Raw genomic sequence first — 27,500 nt, forward strand, 5'->3', positions numbered from 1 at the left:
AAAATAATCGATGAATTGAATTGAGTCAAAAACGTACTTTTATTAAACAAGACTAGTTCTTGTATAAAATACGTAATCCATTCAATTCAATAGTCTACATTTTCCAGTAAAATCTACAAGATATATCCAGTAAAATCTACAAGATAGGCCTATGTCCTATGTCCAGTAAAATCTACAAGATAGGCCTATGTCCTATGTCCAGTAAAATCTACAAGATATGTCCAGTAAAATCTACAAGATATGTCCAGTAAAATCTACAAGATATGTCCAGTAAAATCTACAAGATTTGTCCAGTAAAATCTACAAGATATGTCCAGTAAAATCTACAAGATATGTCCAGTAATATCTACAAGATATGTCCAGTAAAATCTACAAGATATGTCCAGTAATATCTACAAGATATGTCCAGTAAAATCTACAAGATATGTCCAGTAATATCTACAAGATATGTCCAGTAAAATCTACAAGATATGTCCAGTAAAATCTACAAGATATGTCCAGTAATATCTACAAGATATGTCCAGTAAAATCTACAAGATATGTCCAGTAATATCTACAAGATATGTCCAGTAAAATCTACAAGATATGTCCAGTAAAATCTACAAGATATGTCCAGTAATATCTACAAGATATGTCCAGTAGAATCTACAAGATATGTCCAGTAATATCTACAAGATATGTCCAGTAAAATCTACAAGATATGTCCAGTAATATCTACAAGATATGTCCAGTAAAATCTACAAGATATGTCCAGTAATTACTGGACATATCTTGTAGATTTTACTTGGACATATCTTGTAGATTTTACTGGAAAATGTAGACTATTGAATTGAATGAATTACGAATTTATACAAGAACTATAGTCTTGTTTAATAAAAGTACGTTTTTGACTCAATTAAATTCATTGATTTTTTTTAAATAAATGGGGTGGCAGATTGTTATCAGTGTACAAGGAAGTACTTCGGAAAAAAGCGGTCAAGATAGCAAATGACCCCTCTCATCCACTCTTCAGGGAGTTCATCAAACTACTTCCCTCTGGTAGACAGTACAAAATACCAACAGTTAACCGTAACATCTTTAAAAATTCCTAATGCCATTAAAGGCAGTAAATGATACCCATGTCTCATTAGATAGTTTTTTGCCACTGTTGTCCTGCATTTTGTTGTTGCTGTTGTTTGTTGTTACTGTTGTTTATGAGACCGAAGATAAATTTCCACATTGTTGACAATAAATGAAACTAACTAACTTCAATTTCTTGTTTATCCCCGAAATGACTGCATGGACATAAAAGGTTTTGTATAGCCATTTGGCCATAAAATATTGGGCCATAAAACATAGTGTTTTTGGCCACTCATCTATATCTATAAATGCACCAAGTAAGTGTACGTATTGTCATGACAAATTGAGGAGGATGCAGTATAGCAGTGGTCAAAATAACAATAGTTTATTTACAAAAGGTAACTAATATTAATATAAAGAATGCTTACAGAATGTATGAGATGTGGAAGTCAGTAAGATCAGTGGTGTCAGTGTGGATGTGTGGTTAATATGGTGAAGGTGTGTTGTAGTCTGCAAATCAAACAGGAAAGGGAAGGGAAACAAACAGAAGGGTGCTAGCTGTCATCTGGAGAGGGACACAGAGAATGGCTGGCAAGCCCTCTTTTATAGAGGTTCCAGGAGCACTGGCCAGGTGCTCCTAATGCACCTAATGAGGAGTCTCAAGTGGGCCGACACCCACATGATCTGTGGGAGAAACACAACAGGGCAGTACACCATACACAGCATAGCTAGGCCCTGCAGGCCAGGCCAAGGGGCCGTGACATACGTGCGTACGTCTGTAATCTGCACAACTCGAGAACCGCTCGCCCCACCGACTTCAAATTCGACACACACATTCCACACCCCCACAGAGAGTGCAGTGCCCGGACCCACGGTTGTCCAGAACCGCCACAAAAGACCTTTGCCCGGGATCTGGACCTGATCACCCCCTATGGAGCTGGCCTGTTCTGACATCACAACACTTGGGCATGCCTGACACAGAACTCCATATAGGAATAAAGGGACACAGAGGGACAGATACAGAAATCTCCATATATTGGCATAAAAGGGACACAGACTGATGGGTGGAAGTGGAATGCGTAATCTGACATGGGGTATTGCATAGCCGGGTGGGGCATGGATCTCCAACTTCCATTGTCACCGACTCGGTGCTCTACAGCCGGGCACCGGTCTAGTTATTTTAAATTATTCATTTCCTCATTTCCTCGAGTGCAGGAGCCGAACTCAGAGCAAATGTCCCGCCATGTTTTCAGACAGTTTTCACTCACTGGCCACATTATTATATATGATATTTTCGGGCCATGTCATATAGACACTATGCATAGTGGGCCTCATGTGCCAATGACTTCCTAACTTTTCCTCTTCCATTTCTTCCTAAGTGAATTCCTAAGAGAAGTCCAGTCAGATTCATGAAACGTTCTTAAGTAGGCAGAATTGTTCGTAAGCATGTTCTTATGATGATGAATCCAAATCATCGTAACTTGAAGGGGTGTGCCAGTTCATTCACATATCCTAATTAGCATCCTAATTACCATAGGGAACCACCCCACCAATCCCATATGTTTTTAATAAATCTTTTTATTGGGTTTTTTACGTTTTTTTCCCCTCCCATGTGGGGTCCTTGTTCATGTCAAGTCAACATATACATTTTGTTAATAAATAGAAATAGGCACCCATCATTTTCCTCCCGTCCACCCACTATGCCCACCCACTCTTCCCCAATGCAGAGACAATACTGGAGAAAGGGAAGAAAAATACAAAACCAATAAAGAAGTAAATAAAGTAAAAGAGAGGGGGGAGGGGGAGAGAGAAGAAGAGAGGAAAGGAGGGGGGGGGGCCACCTGTGTGTGCACGCAGCCACCGGTTTACACGACGTACGTATAATGCATGGGCCTATGCGTTCACCATTATATTCTCTGGGACTACCAGAGTTGTCATGGAACCATTAAGTGAGAATCTAATCTTTTCGAGCTTAAGGTAGAATAGTGTGTCCTTTATCCATCCGTTATGTGTAGGTGGGGAAACTTGTTTCCATTTCAGGAGTATAAGACGTATGGCTAAAAGATAAGTAAAGGTGATTATCTTCTTAAGGTACAGAGGAATATTAGTCCCTGGGGGAATGCCACTTTCCTACCTGTGTTCACCTGTGTGTGATTGCAGCACACAGAAATCACAGGACCTCACTCACAGGGCCCCCCCCCCCCAAGTTGACTATTGTGAGATAAATAATAAAAACATTCATGAATATTAAAAATATTGAAATATTGAACATTTCTGTTCACTTCAGTACCTCCACAGTATTATTGGTTTTTAATGTTTGGAGTCTGGGGTTCCTCCATATTTAGACTTTAGTTTAGGTATTCTTGACTCAACTTTATTTCTATGTGTGAGGTCCTGTGATTTCTGTGTGCTGCAATCACACACAGGTGTGACTGCAGGCAAGGCCATGGAGTCATGCAAAACCACACCCACCTGGGTGAACACAGGTAGGAATATAATTAGGATATGTGGGGCGTCTACCTATGATCATTTGAATGAACTGGCACACCCCTTCAAGTTACGATGATTTGGATTCATCATCATAAGAACATGCTTACGAACAATTCTGCCTACTTAAGAACGTTTCATGAATCTGACTGGACTTCTCTTAGGAATTCACTTAGGAAGAAATGTTAAGAGGAAAAGTTAGGCCCAATGTTTAGTTGTATTTGGATAGCTCAGTTGGAAGACTCGGGAAGCTCTTGACTCGGAACCACAAGGTCATGTGATCAAATCCTGACACAGACCACCAGCTATGAGCAATCTGGCTACCTGGGGTATACACTAACTACAGCATTGTAACAGGGAAAAGGTCAGTGGATGTTAGTATATTGACTTTAACCTTTTAAACCCCACGGGCGTCCGGGAGGGAAAATCTAAAATTTCGGAGTTGGAACCTGAGACCTTGACCAGCCCCATTTACCCGCTGAGAGCTGTTCATGAGGTGGACAGAATCTACCACTTTTTTAGAGGTTTGGGTTGTTTTCTTACCTTATTATGGGCAAACTATTACATTCCATGAGTTCTTTCGCTCCGTTGTGTTGTTTATTAGCAATTTAAGAAATAAAAAATATTCCATTGTAGCGTGGAAACAGCTCTCAAAGTCACTCTTTCAGCACATAAACGAACACAACAAAAGCTGATTCTGACAGGTATGAAAACTAATTTGTCTTGTTTTGACTAATTTGTGTAGAAAGAAGATCCGGTAGGTATGCCTACGCTGACCGAATCACTGCTGAAAAAAACGATCTGATTGGACCAAAACTGTACACCACTTCCTTATTGGAAACGACAGGGATGTAAACAAATGGATTTGATCTCGTCCGCTGGTCACTAAAAACATATACAATGGCGGGAGACACTTTAGAAGACACTTTAGAAGAAGTGTGTAAAGTGTCTGTGTAAGGGATTGCTCATATGCGAGGGTGCATCTCAAACAGTGTGGAGACTTCTGTTTACAAACGAAACCTCGCAAGACGGCCCGCGAGAGTTTGGACCACCGTAGTACTGCTTTAGTCTATCTCCGACTAGCCTCGGTACCAGGCTTTCATTTTTGTTGGTGCAAAAATTGAAAGCCTGGAGGAACGCATTGGCCGCTCTGGTCTAAAAGTGGGAGTCAACCCTTCCGGGTGGGCGTCGCTCCAAATGATGTGACGTAGAGCTGCACTAGGGGGGGGAGGGGCGGGAGAGGAGGGGCCGGGGGTAACGGACAGATCGATGAGATCCAATCAGGTCGTGCGCAAATCTCAGCCGCGACCCGCCCCTCTAGACCAGAAACCTAACACGTTAGCTCAGGCTAATCTCCGACTAAAATAGTAACTTTATAAATCTATCTTAAAAGACGAAAATAAAAACCCCATGAGTTTTCCTGATATCATAAACTGTCAGAATCAGCTTTTGTTGCGTTGGTTTGTGTGCTAAAAGAGTGACTTTGAGAGCTGTTTCCCCGTTACAATGGAAGTCAATGAGCGACTATTTTTTTTTTCTTAAATTGCTAATAAACAACACAACGGAGCGAAATAACTCATGGAATGGAATAGTTTGCCCGTAAGGTAAGAAAACAACCCAAACCTCTCAAAAAGTGGTCCTTTAAGAAAACACATTTTAATTTTAAACTGTTAATCAAGTTTATAGGTTAAAGTATGAAGGAACAGCGAGGTGCAAAGGTTTTAAGATTTAAAAGTTAAATAAAACTACAAAACATTTCAAAATAAAACGTTCCAGCATGTGTGTTGTGTCCACACAGTAGGCCTATGTTTGCCTGAAAATGAATCTTTTAAATGTTTCATAGTTTTAGAATATATACCGTCCTTTAAAATGTCGCACGTCAAAAAATCACTTTCACCTAGAAACTCCATTCACACCTTTTATAATTCAGCTTACTGTGGACACACCTGCTGGAACCTTTTACTTTGAAATGTTTTGATTTTTTGGTTATTTAACTTAAATGCCCAATGAATTGGCACGCTACTAGTTCTACATACTTGACCTATAACCCCATTCAAACTTTAAAATGTTCATCTTAATACGGACATGTTTGCCTGAAAATGAATCTTTGAAATGTTTCATAGTTTTAGAAATATAGTCCTTTAATATTTGAGAAAAGTATAATGGGGTCGATGGTAGATTTTCAAAAAAATCACGTTAACCTAGAAATTCCAGCGACAAAGAAGAGGCTCAGGGGCTACGGTGCCTTTGCTGTCGCAGCTTCTACATTATGGAACAGCATTCCTCTGCTGACAGGCCTTTCAGTCCCCCTGATGCTCTTGCACTTTTATACATAGTATGTTTGCCAGTTGTTGCTATTAAACTGCTCTTAACGTTTTTCTTCTCTACTGTACCAAAACTATGCATTGTTTTTATTGTTTTATTTTACACTGGTTTGCCTGAAAATGAATCTTTGAAAAGTTGAGAAAATTATAATGGAGGTCAATGGCAGAAGTCATGCTGGAACTTTTTGACTTTTAAATGTTCTGTAGTTTTTGAAATATTTAACTTTAAGCACCAATGCATTGTCACAAACTTCGGCACGATACTACAGTCACACAACACTTTTATTCTACCTATGAGGGCGGATTTCTGCAAAAAACAGCTCATTGGGCTAAATAGGCTATAGACGTCATGACAAATGTGATGAGGACAGCACATTTTGTGTATTTTGTGCAAAACTAATGCTTGGAATTGATTCAGAATCAAGAAAACCCCCTAGTTTGACATGTCACATGCTACTTAAAGAAAAAGGAAAGTTAGACAATTTTGCCTGCTATAGGATGTTAATGGTAGGGTCACAAGAAACCTCTATAAAAATTGCCCAATATTGACAGCCGGTCAGCAAGTGGATTCATGAATGTATGGGCCGATTCATACTCCTATTTTACCGCTGTTTCGGCGCTGTAGTGCCGAAATGATTTCGGCTCGTCAGAAATTTTTAATATAATTAATTTTTTATATATTTTTAGGCCAGTAAAAAAGACTTTCCCACTTTAAACAAAATAAGCTTTTTGGCTGCCAGACTAATCCTTGTTTAAACCATTAAGCCTCAAGGTCTTCAGGTGTGACTATGAATAGGCAGACAAAAAAACAAAACAAGAGTTGCTTTTAATTTCTTCAAATCACTCTTGAGAAAGAATACAAAGAAGAAAGCCTGACAAAACCTCACAAACAAGCAAAAGAACAAAACAATATTTTTGGCTGAATAAATTAGTTTACAAAAACATAGATTACAATAATAACACAATGACAAATAATACGCAGTGAAATAACCAGTGCAATGTTACCAGTGCCGTACACTTACTTACTTACTTAATATGTGACATCTCACCTGTCTGTCTTCCCATTCACTTTGAACCCATAGTTTAGCAAAAGCTTTTCACCCTCCCTCACTTTGTTTTCTTCACATTTAATAACGTGGACATGGGGGTTCATCAGGAAGGACTGTTCTTTAGTAGTAGGTTCCATGGGGTGTAGTTTGCAGTGTCCAATGAACAGAGAGAGACTGGCCAGTTCAGTTCGGACTGCTGTGTTTCACACCCACAAACGTCCTCTCTCTCTCCTCCGCTGGTTTAAGTGGAAGAGGTTGGTGGTGGGGGGGGGGAGTGTTATCCCTGTCAGGGTCTGTGCTCAGTATTTGGCCCCGTGTCCCAGTAAACCTGAATGTGTTCCTCTTTCTCCGACAGATGAACAAACCAAGCTTTACATGGTGGTCTCTTCCCATTCCAACTCAACATCACCTGTGAACAGAGAAGACATTAGGTGGAGGGAGGGTGTATGTGTGAGGTTAGGTTGTCATCAATAGACAATAGCGGTCAAGAGATGCACGCACAATCGCACATCCAAACATTTTGACGGATGCTGGATCAAAGAAGAATGATTGCAAAGTAGTAGAGTCACAGACTAAGGTTCTGTGACCATCCTCTGTGAAGGATGTTTTGATCATTGATTTGAACTCTATGGACCCTTTATTAAATATTTAGCCCCCAGGTCCCTCGCAAAAATCCCAGGATTTTTTGCTAGAGGGCCAAATTCAAAATGGCGCCCGGCACCATAGCCAAAAATTTACTTTTGATCCAAATTACCTAGAATCATGTATAAGGACACTTTTCCATACGGTGCATTTTTTGCACCGAAATTCAAGATGGCCGCCATCCAGTAGAGTGAAAGCATTACTTTTGAATAGGAAAGTAATTTATTTGGCGGCAGTATTTTTTACAGACACAAAACACATGTGTCAGAGCATTCTATGTCACTGGTTTCTGAATCATCAGATTCAGATGACTCCACCCTCCTCCTCTGTGCATCATCCTCCTCCTCCTCATCCTCCTCCACGGCTGTTACCAGCAGTTTACCGGCAGTTGCGGCGTCTGGAGCACGGCTGCCAAATGTACCGACAGTGGTAAAACAGTGGTTCCCAAACCTTTTTGGCCATGCACCCCCTGTTACCTCCCGACCTAGCTGACACACCCCCCACATGGAAGTATAAATTGCATAAGCTATATAGGGATATATATTTCCTATTTATCCACATATATCCACATTATGAACCCTGCAGGCTGTGATGCCAACTCAGGCTTCTATGGCAAAGGAAAATCATCAGTGTATGACAAGGTGGCAAAGAGCTCTATGGCACAGCAGCAGCTCTCACGGTGTGGAGATAGCCTTGACCTTGAGAAGGAGGTGGAACAATAGTTCTTTGCATATACGGGACAGGTAATATATGGAGACAAGAAGCCTGTGCTGCCAAGTTGAAGACAATGAATAAAAAAAATAATGAATCCATCTCCCTCCTGATGCAGAGGTACGCCAACACTGCCTCCATACCAACTACTTGGCGTATCTAGTGCTCCACCCCACAGTGAAGCACCACCCCTCACCACTCAGACAGATTGGGAGTTGGTGGGTGGTCGCTGTCATCATGTCTGCCACATGCGGCCTGCTCTCCCAACACACCTACCTGCACCAGTTGAAGAGTACGAGGAAGTTGAGAGTGAGGAGGAGGAGGATGAGGATGAGGAGGATGAGGATGAGGATGAGGATGATGATGCACAGAGGAGGAGGGTGGAGTCATCTGAATCTGATGATTCAGAAACCAGTGACACATGTGTTTTGTGACACATATATTTTGTGTCTGTAAAAATTACAACCCCCAAATAGATTGCTTTCCTATTCAAAAGTAATGTTTTCACTGTACTGAATGGCGGCCATCTGGAATTTTGGAGCCAAAACGAGGTCTTATGATTAAAATGGTGTAAGATTTGGAATCCTCATGGTTGACTTGTATTGAAAAGTGTCTTCATACATGATTCTAGGTCATCTAGATCAAAAGTTCATTTTTGGCTATGGCGCCGGACGCCATTTTGAATTTGACCCTCTAGCAAAAAATGCCGGGGTTTTTATGAGGGACCTGCGGGCTAAATATTTTATAAACCATAGAGGTCAAATCAATCATCAAAACATCCTTCCCAGAGGATGGTCACAGAACCTTAGTCTGTGACTCTACTAAAGAGAAAGAAGAGTTCCGCACACCGTCTTAAAAACTCACAAAATAATTTAATAACAAAAAAACAAACAAAAAATTAAGTTTCGACCTTTGTCAGTATACCTGACGAAGGTCCGCTGTTATTATATCAATAGATAATACTGTGTGTGTGTGTGTGTGTGTGTGTGTGTGTGTGTGTGTGTGTGTGTGTGTGTGTGTGTGTGTGTGTGTGCGCGCAGCCACGCACGTGCGTGCATGAGTCCGTGGTTATTTATTTTTGAAAACATTAGGGATTAGATTGTATGATGTAAATTGGTTGGGGTGAGGGTAGAGTGTGTGTGTGTGTGTGTGTGTGTATTATTCACCTTCCATAGTGTCCAGTGAGTCCATTTTCTCCAGGGCCGAATAGTTGACAAACCAAATAGACTGGCTGTTGCCTTTGCTGTTCAGCAAATCCAAGGTACTTTGGTGCAGGAACATGTACTGGGCCTGAGCACGCGCACTCACACACACACACACACACACACACACACACACACACACACACGCGCGCGCGCGCGCGCAGACACACACACACACACACACACACACACACACACACACACACACACACACACACACACACACACGTCTCAGGTCCAATGGGACAGCCCTATATTTGCGTGCACTCACCAGATTCTGCACCATGCACATCCTCTCTGTGTGAACTCACCAGGTTCTACACTACACCATACACATCCTCTCTGTGTGAACTCACCAGGTTCTACACTACACCATACACACCCTCTCTGTGTGAACTCACCAGGTTCTACACTACACCATACACATCCTCTCTGTGTGAACTGTGAACTCACCAGGTTCTGCACCATGCACATCCTCTCGCTGCGCAGCTCGGCCACCAGGCCGTACACATCCACAAAGTCATGGTCGGCGACGTGTTGTATGAGGTGGTCCAGAGCAATGAACACGCCAGTTCTACCAACACCAGCACTATAAAGGGAACAAACCCACAAACACCGGCTACAATCAAACCTGCAGGAATTTTACTTTGTGACAGTGACAAAGGATATACACAACCAAACATGTATGACTGGAATAAAAAGACTTGACAGAAGCAGTACAAGTCAAGCAAAAAACATTTGGCAGTAACAAGTGGGCTGTGTTCACCAAAATGGCTTTCCCCAGCTTCTAAGATGCCCACCTGGGAGCGCTTGTGGATGCTTGATTTTTCATCTGAGACATACTGGTTGTCAGGCGAACCAAACCAACCGTCTCATAGCAGAAGTCAACATGACGGCACAAGGTAGAGACCAGAGTACTTGCTCTGGGTGTATGAAGAGTACAGAGATTGTACCATCACACTTGATTTGAAAAATTGATTTGAAAAATAAAAATCTAATAATAATGCAGTAGCACATCAACAGGATAAAATGCAAGAAAGAATGAAATGTGTGTGTGTGTGTGTGTGTGTGTGTGTGTGTGTGTGTGTGTGTGTGTGTGTGTGTGTGTGTTTAAAGGTGTAGTGAAATGCAAAATATGTTTTTCACACATTTAGACCACGTCCGTGGTCATCATATGAGCATACCTAACAATGGATGCCAAAAAAATGGGTACATTTTAATTTTTGTGTATTTTTATATCAAAAGTCCATACAAATCGAATTTTAATTACTTTTAATTACGTGTCGAGGCCCACATTGATAAAAGCCAATAACAATGAAGCTCACCAGTTTAATTCCCCATATCTGTGCATCCGTCCTGTCCAACACAGCTGCTACTGTTTACAGAAATCCTCCGTTTTTATTCCCATTCAAGATACCATCCAGACAGTGTATTACTCAGTTTTAACTTAATCATCACGCTAAAATATACATCTGAAAACATTATAGGGTAGAAATAAGCCCCATAACAGTAAAAAAGACACACTCCATGCGTCCTGCACACAATCGAAAATGTTTTTTTAAGCACATTTTTTATGATCCTGTACACATTTTCATTTGAAATACTCTTGAGGCTATTAAAATGAAAATGGTGTGTTCTGGGATGGAGTTTTAGTACTTTGGTAATGTATAGTAATAATTTAATTTAGTAATGTATTTGGTGAAGTTTGTCACTATAGAGCTTATTTTTCAGAAAATTGGGGACACTAGTATATCAGAATTCCAGAAAGTGCAGACATCTAATCAAGATGTATTGTACTAGAGTCCCTGCCAATACAATTTCAAGAGCACTTTATAAACATGGATATTCTGGCAAGAACTTTTATACTTTGATTAACCTTAGAGATAGCTTTAAGTGCCATATACTCTCTCCAGATGTTTTATTGTCTATGTGCAGGTCAATTAAGTAACTGCTTCCTTGGCTGAAACGTCAAAGTCACCAACTACAACAGGGGACGTTGCATTAGATACAGAGAGAAACTCCGTTTTGCCAAGGCAGAGGCCACTGGAGGGACATCCTGTTATCAATTAACCAGGACCTGATCTTGTGGAAGTAATTATTACACACACACACACACACACACACACACACACACACACACACACACACAATTCTACAATAAGTTGGTGAAACTAGGAACACAATAGACTAAACCAACATAATATAAATAATGCAAAAGATTTAAACAGCATTTCATGACACATCTAATTAGTGCCTTGGAAATTTGTGGATTAGAATCCAATCAAACCTGGACAGAGGGGGAACGGTGATTTGCAGAGAAGCAGTGGATTTTGAAATTAAACACCACATTTCCACAGGGCCTAAACAATACCAATCCTTATGGTAAACAGGGGAGTAAACAAACCATTGAATCCTAACCTCTAAATTGCACTCAATTAGAGCAGACCCAGGGCAATAGCATAAACACAAATCCATTTAGATTCTAAATCAGACCATGATCTGATGGTCTGAGGTTGACACTAATGGGTTTGATGGGTGTAGGTAAACATACTTAGGTAATCACACTTTAAGCATTGACCTCCAGTAACCTTACCTCAGAGGTAACTAGATTAAGCCAGACAAACTCTAAATATAAGATTTAATTTTTTTTTGTGTTTCTATAGTAAGACTAAATCATAATTGCCAAGACTCTTCTTCAACAAAGATGGCGAAAGCAAACATTCTTTGTTCTGTACAAAACACTGAAGTCCTTAAACACGGAAACTTAACCTCAGTAAAACGGTGCCTAAAGCTAACCCTATTCCTAAACGTAACCCCAGTAAAACTATGCCTAACCTTAAACTTATTTCTAACCTTATTCTCAGTAAAATAATATAAGAATATTAAGAATACAAGAAGCACCCCACCGAGCGGTCGGCAGAAAAAAGACGAGGGCGAGCATTCCGGATAGCATCTAGATCAGGGATGCCCAAAAGGTAGATCGCGATCTACTAGTAGATCACAAAGGCTGTGCAGGTAGATCACATGACATGACCCTTTATATTTAATGTAAATATAAAATAAAAAAAAATTGGATCGCACGTTCATGATGACACATGAACGCTGTTTCATACGTGAACGCGTGCAATTATAGTCAACGGCCAGTGCGTTCACGATTTGGCCCAATCCATCCATGAATGCACTCTGTTCCTACCCGGAAGGAGGAGTGAAATCGCCTCATGCGCTTTTGAGCAACTTAATGCAAGTGGATGGGAGGAGAAATCCGGTGCCGTCTCTATTAATATATACTCTAAGGCTTTAACATTGAGCGCTCGGTTGCACTTCCGCATTTGACCACCAAAATTTGATGGTCAAATGCGGAAATAGACGGTTCTTCCGGGTGCTTCAAAACACCACTGAGCTACTTCCACTGAAATGAATAGCGCGGGGGAATAGTGCGTAAGATTGCATTGGGAAAACCAGGGAAAACATGGTATTGGCTGACAAACAACCGCTTTGTAAGCGGTTATTTTACACCAGACTTCAAATTTTTCGTGCCAGCCTTAAGTTTATCAACTCTATCACGGTTATGATAGGTTTACTCTTTGGAAAAACACTGTGAAAAGGGTATAATCCACTGATTGTGGACGGCTCGACCCCATTTCTGTGCAGGTATATCACGGGACGGAACCTCATCTCGGAGCTAAAGCATAGCAGTGTAGATATTGAGGTTCCAAACGTATGTGTAGAGTGATAATAATGAACAATTTGTCCATAATATGATCCTTTCTATTACCTTTGATACAGAACACAAAAACCGGACGGTAGTTCCCAGGATCTAATTTGCTTCCCTTTTTATGTGAAGAAGAATTATTCTTTGAATTCTTGTGGAGTTATAGTTTTGCAGGGTGTAATGACTTCAGCTGCAGCTTCGTCATGCTGAAGGATGCTACTCATTGCTTTAGATAGTTTTAGGGCTTTGAGTTTTTTAAGTACAATTTCTTCAGTCACGTTATAATGCTTAGGCCTGGGCTCCTTTCAATTTATAAAACGACTCTACATGTCTTTCTCCATTAAGTGAACCCTGATGGACTGGGCAATTTATTCATGAGAGTATTAGTTACTATACTGTAGCTTGTGCACCTGCGGCACACTCACTTCTAACGTCACATGTCCGTGCTGTTGTTGTTTCTCCGTGAATATCGTGTGTCCGAGTGAGACACACACACAAAGTGTACATTTTGTACGAAGTTAGACAGTGATGTATCTTTTGATACTGACCGTGTTTTGTCCGGCGTCCGTGTTGTTGTTTTGTTTAGCCATGAATATCATGTGTCAGAGTGAGACACACACTCACAATCAAGCAAGGGTAGAGAGAGGTAGATAAACTACAGGGAGAGCGAGCGTTCCTTGCTCATCGCAGCTGTCGGAAAGCCCCGTAGTGATTGGCCAGTACAGCCACAGAGCTTGGTTGAAAACGCAGAGGTCAAGACAGTGACATATCATGGACAGAAGTCACAGTGAACGGCATATTCTGCACATCACAGTGTATATGACTTGACCACCTGAACTGGCACACAAAGTTGTGCTTTCCATGGGCACAAATTAATTTGCATTGTGGGCATGGAATTCTCTCAAATGTAATAATAGATAGTTGAGAAATAAAGGTGAAACAACAACTCTTTGCCCCAACTCCAGTGTGATTGGATAAAAAGTGACAGAGATGAGCGTAGCATTCTACTCAAAGCAGAAAATATTTCAACTCTGGGCAAGGTGAAAACACCAAATGCTCATGATTTGCTCAGTGCAGTACAGCACCTCGTCCTGCTGCCATTTTGTACAGTAACATTACTGTAAATACATGGCACTCATTGAAGACAATTCAAAACATAAAATGGCCTGGAAACAGTTGGTGGACACTGGACAGCCAGCCTTTTAAGGCCTTTCAAACGTGAAGCGATATAACGCGCCTATAGTTCATTTTCAATGAGACCTGAGTTTTTGTGCGGAGCACTGGGGAGCAGTCGCGGTGTGACAACGCAAGGATATTTACGTGAGCGCGATCCTGTGAATTTGTTGCGCACATGCTCGTTTCGTGCACACGCCCACGACTCACCAGACCTGGATATTGTTTCGCTTTTCTTTTACGCTTGCGTTGTCGCGCCCCTCTTGAGCAGACCTGGAGGAGACCAAGCCCCCAGTAAGGCTATCCAACGTTGAAGCTGCCACTACATACTTCCGAAATGTGGAATTGCAGCACTTTCATGGAGGTGGACGGACGCAAGCACGGGAGCAAACCTAAACCTAACCGCAAGCACGGGAGCAGTGCATGTTCGGACTAACGGGACTTCGGATCTATGGGTAGTTCCCCGGGGCTAGGCTAGGCCAAACTTCCACTCGCTCAAGCCATTGAGTTATAATTATACTTCTGGCAGTCTTCCAGGTGCTTCAAAACACCACTGAGCAACTTCTATTGAAATGAATAGCGGGGGGGGGGGGGGCTAACGGTTCAGTCTCTATCCTTTTATTACTCTATGGAGGAGACCTGTCGTTGATCCAGGCAACAACGCCTGCGTTCCTCGCTTCCCGTTTTTAAAGACCCTTTAAGGTGAAGTACATCTAATTAGTGCAGGTAGTATGCATACGAGCAGAGAGTAAGCATTGCTGTGTGAGGTAATAATGAGATGAATGACAATACCATTAAGCACTTAAAGCTGCACCGTGTTACTTTCCTCTTCTACCCCGGATTTGATTCCTGATTCCAGTGTAAGTGCTGATATGTTTTACCACTGAACTAATAGAGCCTGCCTGCTTGAATTGAATCTTGACCATCAATCAGGTCAAAGTTCGTGTCGCCTTTGACACGATCTAAATGTCTCAATAGAAGAGCAGGAAGACAAAATACAACCACCCCAATTGTATAAGTTGTATTTTTAACATACTCTTACCATTATAGATTGGACTAAATTACATTATAATGATAAAAAAAAGTGTCATAGTGCCACTTTAAACCCTCTGTAGTAAACTGTAGTATATTTTTTAATGGGCATGGCTAGCGATTCAGGTCAGGAGCCAGGCTACAGCCCAGCTTGTATCTCTGCAATTTTTTGGCTAATGTTTCTCCCAGAATATGCAGGCTTGCGTTCAAGTGGTTCATTTCATTTCCACTCTGTGTGCTTCTCTGTCTGACGTTTCTGGCAAGCAACGGCAGGGCCATGAGCTGGACTTACAGGATGATGGAGAGGCACGACAATGGACACAATACCAATCAGAGCTCTCCTTCACCCCTCCTTTAAGGTCATGACAATGGATAGACATTTTATGCCTAGCAGGGTATAGGGAGCGGGCAGATTGTGCATCCTAATGCTAACAGTGTGGGTTCTGTGAACCAGGGAAGAGGTACTTGACTTTCTTCTTCCTTTTTTTTGGCTCACCACTCATAGATTATACCAATGTCAGCCTTCTATGTGGCTGACACGCACTGACTCTATGCGCCTTAAATTACCCTTAATCCATGTCCTAGCACCTTGACTAATGTCCGTACGGTAGGTACAGTATACTGTAGTGCACAGTACACAGTGGCTGCTATGCTCACACACCTTTATCTTATCTCAGGTACTACTGTATGTGTTAATATGGTTTTTGTATGGCTGTACAGTTGTAGCAAAGCTTGTAAATAAGCTAAGAGACCTTTCGGTTGTACCGTTTGTAGCAAAAGCTTGTAAATATCTAAGACCCACACAGAAGATAACCCTTTACCTGTACCTTTTCTGGTAAAAGCGCTCAAACTTTGTAATTATACGACGGGAACCATGCACAAAACAAATTTCACCCCCCTTTTTCTACCTGGAAAACTGTGATGTGACAATAAAGCTGTCTCATCATATCGTATATCATCCTTGTAGAAGTTATATTTGAGTAATATTGACTTAAAAAACACGGGAGGCCGTTATCAGAATATGTACTGCTGTAGTTTTAAACCAAATTATTTATGTTGTGTTGATCATTATGTCAGGGACCACACAGTACACAATCAAAGCAGTGCTGTGCTGTACCTGCAGTGAACCACTATAGTGGTGTTGTTCTCATGCCTGTTGGCTCGGATGGCTTTGACGAACTGGATGAGCGTGCTGCTGGACTCTGGGACTCCATGCTCTGGCCACGACGTGTAGTTGAAATGTCGGACCACCATGTAGTCCCCATACTACACCAGACACAAGACACAAAGAGTTCAGTTCAATGTCAATTATCTACGTCTATGGTTTCATACAGTAGTACATTGTGCGTGTGTGTGTGTGTGTGTGTGTGTGTGTGTGTGTGTGTGTGTGTGTGTGTGTGTGTGTGTGTGTTCCCACTTTGGGAACCACTGACTTAGACCAATCTGATCCAACATGTCAGTGTGTGAGGGTTATGTTAGCGTCATCATCCCTCAAGTTACCCTTTCCACTTTCAGCGCCCTGACGGTCCAGTCCGGATAGACGTCCTCCGCCTGTTTGGTGATGATGATGTCACCGAAAACTGTCACCGGCTTGTTGTCCTCTGGCCAGTACTGGTGACACCGGTTCTACAATGTTGCACACACACATACACACACACACACACACACACACACACACACACACACACACACACACACACACACACACACAAGCACACACACACACGCACACACTGAAACACCTATGCTCAAGCCACAAAATGACAAGAAGCAGACATACTACAAGAGTGACAGCCTTGGTGAGCAGCACAACTTTCATACTACGTAATTAATCCAAATACATCACTATAGTATTGAATTTAACTAATTAAATTAGTTAACTGTTAGTTAAACAGGGAGAATATGGAGTGTTGTGAGGTCAGAACAGGCCAGCTCCATATATGGACCCTAAGGGGCCCTGTCCAGAGCCCTGGCAGAGGCCTTTTTGGGGCGGTTATGGACAACCGTAGGTCCGACCGACTCGACACCAGGCACTGCGGTCCCTGTGGGGGTGTGGAACACGTTTGTCGAATTTGAAGTCGGTGGGGTGAACGGTTCTCGAGTTATGTGGATTACAGACGTATACGTACAGACGTACACACAGAGACTTGGTGCATTTAGATGATAATGAATGTGGCAAATGCTGTGTGCAATCTGTGCATTCATGGAGTGGAGCACTCTTTTCTAGTTTCAGTATACTACATGGCCTATCTTGGGCCCTATATGGCCCTATTATCCCTAAACTAAAACAGTGGTGGAAACTTGGCAAGATATAGCACAGAATCTTTATGTTCTGTCCTATGAGGGATTCATTATGTCTATGCTTCAGGGGGTTTGGAATCTGTGTCACTTCGTGGGAGCAGAGCCACATCACCATCCTATATAATGCAATAGCGGTGCAATAAATAAAGTTTTCATCTACACGAGAGTGTCTGACTGAAGCATGATATATAGTGCTCCGCAATTCGTGCCTGCTGTTGCAGCACTTCAATCAATGCAGAACACGACACCTGTCTGTGCATACAACTAGAAAAGATCTGAGTGTTAGATGTTGTGTAGTCTGGCATGGTCTGATGGCCACCACACCAATTTGAAACAGTGGAGAGAATGGACGAGCAGCGATGGCGCGTTGCTGAACTGTGAATAAGTGGTGACAACACCAGAGTCCGTCTGACAGGGTGCGAGCCAAAGTTGGAATCAACCATTTAATCTATCAGCTGAATTGGGGCACGGTGGCACAGTCGGTAGTGCTGTCGCCTCACAGCTAGAAGGTCCTGAGTTCGATTCCCGCTGAGGCGCCCGATGGAGGGGAAAGGAACTGGTCGGAATAACATGTTCCTTCCACGCGCTATGTCCGCCCGGGGAAATCCCCCTTTGTCAGGTGAAAAGAAGCAGCTTGGACTCCTCACGCATAGAAGGAAGCATGAGGTCAGTCCGCTGGAAAGTGTGGGAGTGGGAGTGTGTGTGCAAAATTTGGCATCGACCGGGTTAACGGTGGCCGAGATTAGCTGCTCACGGACACACACACGGACGGACACACGGACACACGGAAGGACGGACGGAGTGCAAAACATACTCTCCCCCCATGCCTTCGGCCTGGTGGAGACAATTAGCCTCGGTACCAGGCTTTCATTTTTGTTGGTGCAAATATTGAAAGCCTGGAGGAACGCATTGGCCGCTCTGGTCTAAAAGTGGAGTCAACCCTTCCGGGTGGGCGTCGCTCCAAATTATGTGACGTAGCGCTGCACTAGGGGGGAGAGGAGGGGCCGGGGGTGACGGACAGATCGATGAGATCCAATCACCGCGCGACCCGCCCCTCTAGACCAGAAACCTAACACGTTAGCTCAGGCTATTAGATAATTGACACTGGGTGAAAAATGGGTTTCAAAATTGTGGGATAAAATATATATATATATATATATATAAAAAAAGCTGAATTGGAAGAGACAATTATTAAAACATTGCCTGAGGTATGTGTAATGCACAATATAAACAAACACTGCAGTCGGAATGTTGTGTGAATGTGAGTAGTAGTTTAAGCTATTATATACTCACTTTTCAGCAAGCACACGCACGCATGTACGCACGCACACACGCACTAATGGTGCTATAACATACTGGAGTACCCAACGAAACGGATCCACCTAGCTACTCCATCCTCTGCATGCCATCACAGATGGTGTCTTCTGTAATGGCATTACATCTACCATGACATACCCTGCCTTTCTCATAGCACTGTGTGAGCATGGCGATGGTGCGAGTTCCTGTTTCCCAGATCATCCTCCAGAAGTCAGCCACGGTGCCAGGAAGGGGTCCCTGAGTCGCTATGAACTCATTAGGACACAGATAACCCTGGAGAGAGAGAGAGAGAGAGAGAGAGAGAGTGAGTGAGTGAGAAAGAGAACAAGAGACAGAGAGCAGACTCCTCTAATTACAGCAGATGGGTGTCATGTTAACAGCACTGGTGTCATAGGAGATGAGTGGAAGTGGGCCCTGCAGGTTGGCTGCTCCAATCCAATCCACTTTATTTATAAAGCACATTTCTCAACTCAACGTCTCGGAAATCCCCTAGGAGGAAGTCACTAATGTTGCTCTGGAGAGGGAAGTCTGGAGCACTCTGGTGGAGCTTTTGCCCCCGAGACCCGACTACGGATAAGCGGTTGAAGATGGATGGATGGAGGGGAGCTCATTTCACAATTTGGGGGCTACGACAGAAAAGGCACCTCTTGTCTTTAAACGTGTCTATAACCCTTTCTGAAGCGAACAGGGAACCAGAAGAGAGGCCAGAATAGGTGCAATGTTGTGACGCCTAGGGGTTTCAGTTAGGAGACGTGCCGCAGCATTTTGGACTAGTTGTATTTGTGCTATGGAGTTTTGGTTTAAGCGCATTACAGTAGTCCAAACGTGTGGAGATAAAAGCATGAAGGACACGCTCAAAAAGAGAGCACAGACTTGATTTGGGCAAGCAGCCTCAAATTATAAAAGCTGCAATGGAACTTCAGTGGTACTCACTGAGATGAAGCTGGCATTGATGTAGTCAGAGCCTGGCAGGCCTGGTTCCGACAGCAGCTTCACTCTGTTGTTATTGTCTGGACACAGTCAATCGATGCAGAAACATGTTTAGTAGACATGCACATGTTTACAGACTCCTACACATTTCGTCGAAAAGTCACATAAATCTGTACACATCTATGGAGTAATGTTGTTCATCGAGATGTATCAGTCATATTCTTTATATTCCATTCCACTGGCTTTACTTCAAAGGTTTGCAGGAAGGGTCTGTTTTGCAGAAAATGCCTCAAATCATGAATGTGTCGTCCGATCTCCCACAAATTTTAAACACACATTGAGGCAACATCGTCTGTCGTACAAACAGTACTTTCCCCCACATCTTCCTTGAGTCCTGATGACTGCACCCCACATCTGATACCACGCTAGTTAGGCAACCCGGCCTGGTGGAGATCTGTCTCAGAGTAGCGCACCTTTCTAGTCCATATTTTTCCCTCGTTTGTTTGCCAGGTGAAACCTGGCTTGTGATCGCTGCTGTTGGCTTTAGGACTTCGGCGCGACATAGTCATGATTGGCTGCCTGACTCTGACCCCATAAAACACCACACGGAAGTCTCTCAGTGTGAAGCGAGCTTAGAGTATATATTAATAGAGAAGGCACCAGATTTCTCCTCCCATCCACTTGCATTAAGTTGCTCAAAAGCGCATGAGGCGATTCCACTCCTCCTTCCGGGTAGGAACAGAGTGCATTCTGGGATGGATTGGGGCAAATCGTGAACGCTCTGTGACGTTGACTATCATTGCGCCAATTGCGCACGTTCACGTATGAAACATAGTGTTCACGTGTCATGCCCCAATAACATGAACGTGCACAATGATAGTCAACGGACCAGTGCTGGCTCGAGCTGCAATGCCAAATTCGACCACTATGTCCATTTCGCCTCAGGGTTTACTCCCGGTGCCGTCTCTATTAATATATACTCTAAGGAAGCGAGCCACTGACAACAGCGGCTAATCATTAGCCGCTAATGTTAAGAGTTAACTGTAGGCCCAGGCCGTAGAGTAACGGTCTGGGCACCGGACTGGTAATCCAGTCGCAGTGTGCCGCGGGTTCGACTCCCGGACCCGACACGGCCTTTACTGCATGTCATCCCCCCATCTCTCTCCCGTTTCCTGTCAGCCTACTGTCTGTCCCTTCAAAAATCAATAAAAGGCGTAAGCCGCAAAAAAATATCTTAAAAAAAAAAAAAAAAAGAGTTAACTGTCTGGAGCTACAGGAAAGGCATGCAAAAACGGAAAAGAACTAAACTAACAGCCGGGAGGTTGTAACAGACAAACATACACTTTCCTGACAAAAACAAAACATAGGAAAAAAAACTAAAGGGGTGGGGGATAGATGCTCACCGGAGCGCTTGTTTCATCTGGCCGTTAATTATATGCGTGTCATTCTTGTTTTATGTTCTATTGTGTTTCTTATATTATTGTTTCTTTCTTTGATGTTACGTAAAGCATTTGTAACTGTTTAAAAAAAGTGCTACAAAAATAAAGATTGTTGTTGTCATTAGCGGTATTATGCCATTAGGCAGACCGGTACAATACATCTAGATACATGTAGTTCCAGGCAGATCTGGATCCTTGTTGTCGGTTCACGTCACTTACAAGGTTTGATGTTGGTGAATCGATTCTTGGATCGGTTCCAGGGCAGGTCAGCGTCTGAGGTTGCCAGGTCCTGTAGCAGCTTAGGCAGCTCCTGAGAAGGAGAGATGCTAGACAAGTCAGCATGCAGTGTACACACACATGATATACAGTACAGTACACGCTAGAGAAGCACAATATAATCGATAGCATATCAAAATTGGTCATATCGGCCATAAAAATGCCATATCGGTAGCGAACCGATCTAAAGATAATCCTGATTATTTTCCCCTTTTTTTTAAAGATCGGATATCGGTCATGATTTCAATATCGTGCAAATCTCTAGTACGCACGCTCACGTACACACGCACGCACACACATACAACCCCTATCCCTAATGCATAATGAATCAGATTATGAAGCTACATACAGAAAATTGCTCCTGGAACTTGGCATTGTCATTGGCACAGAGGTCCTCCACATGCTGCATGAAAGACTTCTTATTGACAGGCCTGGCAAAGAGGAAGAGAGAGAGAGAGAGAGAGAGCCTCAGAAATATCACCCCAACAGCCAAGAACTATTTATAATAAATTAATTATAGATTACAAGACCTAATACAAACCGGAACGGCAATGTACGCCTACTGCTGCTAAATAATTACATTCAATGCAAAAGGTGACTTACTTCAGTGATTTTCTGTAGCTCAGGAGCCTGTGTTAAAAGATATAGAGGCACAAATAAGTCATGGCAATGTGTCGTTACTGTATGGATATATGGATATCACACAGCCGGCACACACTTATACCACACATAATAATAACGCTATTTGATTTATTTATTAATATTTGAAACTGTTTGCCCTATATTGACAGAATAGGGATGCAAGCAGGTTGAAAGTGATTAACTCTGCAATTATGGTCGGGCATGCATTATTCACAGGTTGACGCGGGTCCTCATTAAAGGCCGTCAACATTTTGTGTTTGAGCAGGGGAAATGTAACCCTCTCTTTCTCCAGTCCTCTGAAAATGGAACTGCGAGGATCCAGGTCTATCTTTGATGTTATATTTCAGAAGAATGTCTACATGGGAGCAGAACTGAATGAAGCCGTTGATCACTGGTAACTTTGCACTCTCCATTCTTCCCTCATTATTTATTACTGAGGAGCATGGGCGCAGCAGCAGCACCTTGTGCACTGGTACAACTCTAACTAACTAGCCCCTACCCAATGCCATATTATATTTAGTGGTGCAGAAAATCAAATAATCTATTTTTTGTCATTGTAGACATCAACATCCTATATTAAAATGGGCTTAAAGGAGAATTCCATGCTTTCCAAGGCTTTCTTACCTTTATTTGTAGTTGTTACGTCCACACCAAAGAGGTCCAGGTGTTATTTTGTGCAAAAGTGCATTATTTGCTATTTCCCCTAATAAGCCCTCAATGGGGGTTGGGTTATTGTGTTAATTCGCTTATTTCCATCGAAATAAGTAGTAAAGTGTGAGCGATGGAAATAAGCTAATTAGCACAAGACCCCAATGCCCCATTCAATTCAATTCAATTAACTGAGAGCTTTTAGGGGAAATAGCCAATAATGCGCTTTTGCACAAAATAACACCTGGACCTCTTTGGTGGGGATGTAACAACTACAAATGAAGGTAAGAAAGCCTTCTAGCATGGAATTCTCCTTTAAGGGAGGACCGGCCGGTGCGGTAGGAGTAATCGTTAGAAGACCACCTTACAATCGTAACCCCAACTGAACCTGATTAGCCTGTTACCTGACTAGCATGCCTGTCTTGCCTGTATGATGTTTGTACCCATGAGCTGATTTGTATACTTTTTTCCTTCTTCTTGCGTGGGTGTGTGGTTGGTTTTTTGCATTTTTTGTTTTTGTTACTCTGTTTACCTCTCAGATTTTTTCTGCATTTTGTTAAAAAAAACGTCTAAAATCGAATAAACAGAACGTAAAAAAAGAAAAGAAGAAAGCAGTAATCGTTGGAATAGTCACTATAAGAACAGTTGCAGTTCTAGTTACATAAACATTTTCTTTCCGCAGATAATGCACACACTCAGCAGGACTGCTAAGCACGGGGATGACAACACAACACACTGTAGGTGAAATGAAACAAGCGGCTGTGAGCGACGTTAGTGATGCGTTCCAACTCGAGCACAAGCAAAACAAATCTGAACGGCCGGCCTGACAATCATGCAACACCCGCTTCAACCTAGCTATGGTCCAGACTCCATAGCCCTAATGCACTTTGCTGCCGTTGCATTTAGGCTATGGGACTGTTCTCTTCCTGCCCTCGCATGAAATGCAGACCCGCCTCTCCTCTGTAGCGAAAATATTAAGCACGTTTTACCTACTCACCAAAGCAAAGGCGGCTTGTGTAATTAGAAAGCCTACTTTCCTTAGTGGACGCACTCTGAGACCCCCACCACACGTATAAAATGCACTTTTTGGCCAGAAAGGGATTTTTTTCCACCAGAGAAAAACTCCACTGCGCCCTCTACTGATATTTCCAAGAGAAATACTCATAGACAAGATTTCTCGTTCTGGTGAAAAGAAATCCCTTTCTGGCCAAAAAGTACATTTTATACGTGTGGTGGGGGTCTCAGAGTGTGTCCACTAAGGAAAGTAGGCTTTCTAATTACACAAGCCACCTTTGTATTGGTGAGTAGGTAAAACGTTAATATAATAATATAATAACAGTCCCATAGCCTAAATGCAATGGCAGCAAAGTGACCAGAGCTAGCTTCAACCATAAGTACAGACGGATGTTTGGGAGGACTATGATATAAACAAATTGAAGTGACAACAAACACACACATGCCCGCACGTCCACACACACACACACACACACACACACACACACACACATGCAATGAATAACATCTATTAGGGGTGTCCCGATGAAATATTTTTGCTACGTTCCGATTCCGATCATTTGTGCCATGTCCCATGTGAGAAATGTAATAATGTATGTCACTCTAGTCTAGTCTATTGCCTTTCAATTATTCAAAGGCAAAATATGTGACTACTTTTATTAGAACTATAGAAGGACTGTCATTGTGGATTTTAAAATGTTTCATGTCATATGAAAGCAGGGAATCATAGCAAAAATAATGATGTATTGGTTAATTAGAATCTTGCAAATACAGCTTATGGAACTGAAGTCAAAGTTAAAACTCTTGGAGAGAAAACACCATTTGCATGGCTTTGGCTATCATTCAGAGATAAATAGTAGGCCTACTACAGGACATTATCATATCATGGATAGACGCCTCTGTGAATGTTTGTTGCATGATCTTTGAGAGCAGTGTTTGCCACTGCTGGAACTAGTGCCCCAGAAGGACAAACGTCATTACATGACAGTTTTCACAAAATATCATTGTTTATACATCTTTCTTTGAGATTAACATTAGACACAAGCCTATTTAGACACACTATTTATTTAAATAAAAAAAGAAAATCTCCAATTTATTTCTCCTGATCATTTGAAAATGACATGATCGACTCCGATTTCCGATCACCGATCCGATCGGGACATCCCTAAAATCTATACTACACGACATTAGACGCACGCACGCACGCACGCACGCACGCACGCACGCACACCCACCCACCCACCCACCCACCCACCCACACACACACCCACACACACACACACACACACACACACACACACGCACGCACACAAACCCCAACTTACTGGATGACATATATCTCTTTCCGTCTAAAGAAGAAGGAAGAGTACCTGCAGTGAGAGAGAGGGCTGTGTGAGAGAGAAGCAGAGCATCCCTGGATGGGACAACGTGCACATGTAGCATGTAGAGGGTGTTGCAGGGTGTGTGAGTGCATTTAGGCCTCTTTCATTAAAACAAGAAAAAAGTGTTCTCTTAATATTAAAATAACTTTATAGCCAAACAAAACATTTTGTGAAAAATATATCTGTAGCATACAGACTTTGAACAGTAGATTAGTTTTCTCTTTTGGTATTTCACTCAAACATGTACATTTGGTGTGTGTAATTTATAAGTGCAACATTTGTGCACTTTTGTTTCTTTTTTTTTATTTTTATCAAAGAGCCCGCTACGAAAGTTGTGCATGAATGCCAAAATATATTGTGTGTGGTAAGAAATTGTGTGTAGATTTCTGAATTGAAAAGTTGGAGAACATGCAGATGCACAAACACACACACACAGTCTAACCGGTTGAGTTTTTCTTCTTTCAGCTCCAGGTCAGCCACAGCGATCAGCTGGTCCAGTTTATATTTGGTCTCTATGATCTCTGCTTCTCGGGGAGAGTAAGTCTCGCCTTCTTTCTTACGCTGATGGAACCTGACATTGGATGAGGCAAATGTCAATCACCTTACTATGATACCAAGTAGACCACTAGACCTACTGCGCGTGTAAATAGAGCTGCTGTACCTTTAAAACACATCTTAAATCTTCTATTTTGTATACTATTTAAATAGTCTTGAGAAAAAAGTGACTGCTATTTGTTTCAAAAAAGCTTTATATCCTGTATAACATGTATATAATGATGCAGTCGCAATGTGACATAGCTCTGTTTACAAAATACTGTACCCCTCCAACTGTATATACTTTACCCATTTTCAACTGTTTTTATTATATTTTGACACTTGCTTTGGAAATGTAAATGTATGTGTTCTCATGCCAATGAAGCGGACTTGAATTGAATTGAATTGAATTGTCGTGCAGACACGCCCTGCATTTAAAACATACACAATACTGTAGATCAGTTGTTTTCAATCCACCAGTATTCCTTGAGGGGGATTCAGGTGGTCCCCAGCTAAATGATGGAGAGTTGGTAACCAAGTGGACCATTATTAGATCTTTAACTGTTGAAAGCGTAAAATGAAACCAGGTCCATTTGGTTTCATTTTACGTTCTCAAGAGTTATACTGTATTATTGTTAAACATCTGTATTACTTAATCTAGACTATTAGTGCATGTAGATTAGAAGAATTGATATTTTGTTTGTTTGCCTGTTATCTCTCCTAATGGTATACCAACATCAATACCGCATGGACAAAATCCAGCAATAGCAAAAATATAAAATACGTTTTTGGTCTGACAAGCTAAACCTCATCAAATGGTGTTCTGTGGCTCAAATGTCCAATATATAATGGGCCTTCAAAAAGGTTGAAAACCAGTGCTGTGGGATGGTTCGAACAGGGCCCTGGGAGTTAAACAAACAGGATTTTCCAGTGTGGAGAATATAGAGCAGCCTAAAGGAGACTCACTTGACCGAGGCACAGATGATGATGATGAACAACACGGCGAGGAAGAATGAGAGGAGCACGCCCAGAATGATCTGCTGATCTCTGGTCAACACCCCGTCGGCTGCATGGAGAAACACATGAATGTAAACGTCACAGTCACGCCTTCCTGTAGAGATTTATTCTGAGCAGTGGTGGAAATGGTACTCAAATGTTTTACTGAATTAAAAGCATCAACACTATAGAGTATACTGAAAGTAAAAGTTCGGAAAGTATTGGTATGAAAATATAAATAAAGTACCAAAAGTAAAAGTACTCATCATGCAGAATGTCCCATTTCTAATTTTCTAAATATATAAATATCTTTTGAAAATAGCCAAAATGTATATAGGGCTGAAGTGGTCAGAGGTAGAGTGAGACTGGGATAGAGCTAGCAGGCTTACCTGAGGTTCTGATGTGCTCAGAATACTCTGAGTCTGTGTACTGATCCTGGATGTTGGTGGCTCGAATTTTAAACCTGTCGAACACAAAGCCAGCAGTCAGAGAGAGGAGTCTGTATGAGGTGTGTGTACATGGTGTGTATACGTGTGTGCTACTCACACATAGACAGTGCTTGGCTTCAGGGGGCCGTTGCAGTACTTGCTGGCCATGCTCTCCATACAGTCCTCGTCCTCTCCTATCACG

The 27,500-nt window shown here is 42.2% G+C and overlaps 1 protein-coding gene across 1 annotated transcript in view; it reads right to left on the reverse strand.

Moving 5' to 3' along the window:
* Window positions 1–6,677: 6,677 nt before the first annotated feature.
* Window positions 6,678–27,500, reverse strand: part of ptprq (protein tyrosine phosphatase receptor type Q) — a gene marked incomplete at its 5' end in the record, with an annotated part of 83,258 nt that continues 62,435 nt past the window's right edge. Inside the window, 15 exons of the mRNA XM_083762705.1 lie at window positions 6,678–7,328; window positions 9,439–9,562; window positions 9,928–10,063; window positions 16,509–16,657; window positions 16,892–17,017; window positions 19,148–19,282; window positions 19,943–20,019; window positions 21,598–21,688; window positions 22,004–22,085; window positions 22,258–22,284; window positions 25,284–25,328; window positions 25,783–25,911; window positions 26,841–26,940; window positions 27,260–27,333; window positions 27,417–27,500. The exon at window positions 27,417–27,500 is cut by the window's right edge and continues 199 nt beyond it. Coding sequence (XP_083618831.1) covers window positions 7,291–7,328; window positions 9,439–9,562; window positions 9,928–10,063; window positions 16,509–16,657; window positions 16,892–17,017; window positions 19,148–19,282; window positions 19,943–20,019; window positions 21,598–21,688; window positions 22,004–22,085; window positions 22,258–22,284; window positions 25,284–25,328; window positions 25,783–25,911; window positions 26,841–26,940; window positions 27,260–27,333; window positions 27,417–27,500 — 1,417 coding nt within the window. The 3' untranslated portion in view covers window positions 6,678–7,290. The remainder of the gene's footprint in view (window positions 7,329–9,438; window positions 9,563–9,927; window positions 10,064–16,508; window positions 16,658–16,891; window positions 17,018–19,147; window positions 19,283–19,942; window positions 20,020–21,597; window positions 21,689–22,003; window positions 22,086–22,257; window positions 22,285–25,283; window positions 25,329–25,782; window positions 25,912–26,840; window positions 26,941–27,259; window positions 27,334–27,416) is intronic.

The sequence above is a fragment of the Protomyctophum parallelum genome, assembly GCF_964188405.1.
Source record: "Protomyctophum parallelum genome assembly, chromosome: 4".
In the NCBI taxonomy this organism is placed as follows: Eukaryota; Metazoa; Chordata; class Actinopteri; order Myctophiformes; family Myctophidae; genus Protomyctophum; species Protomyctophum parallelum.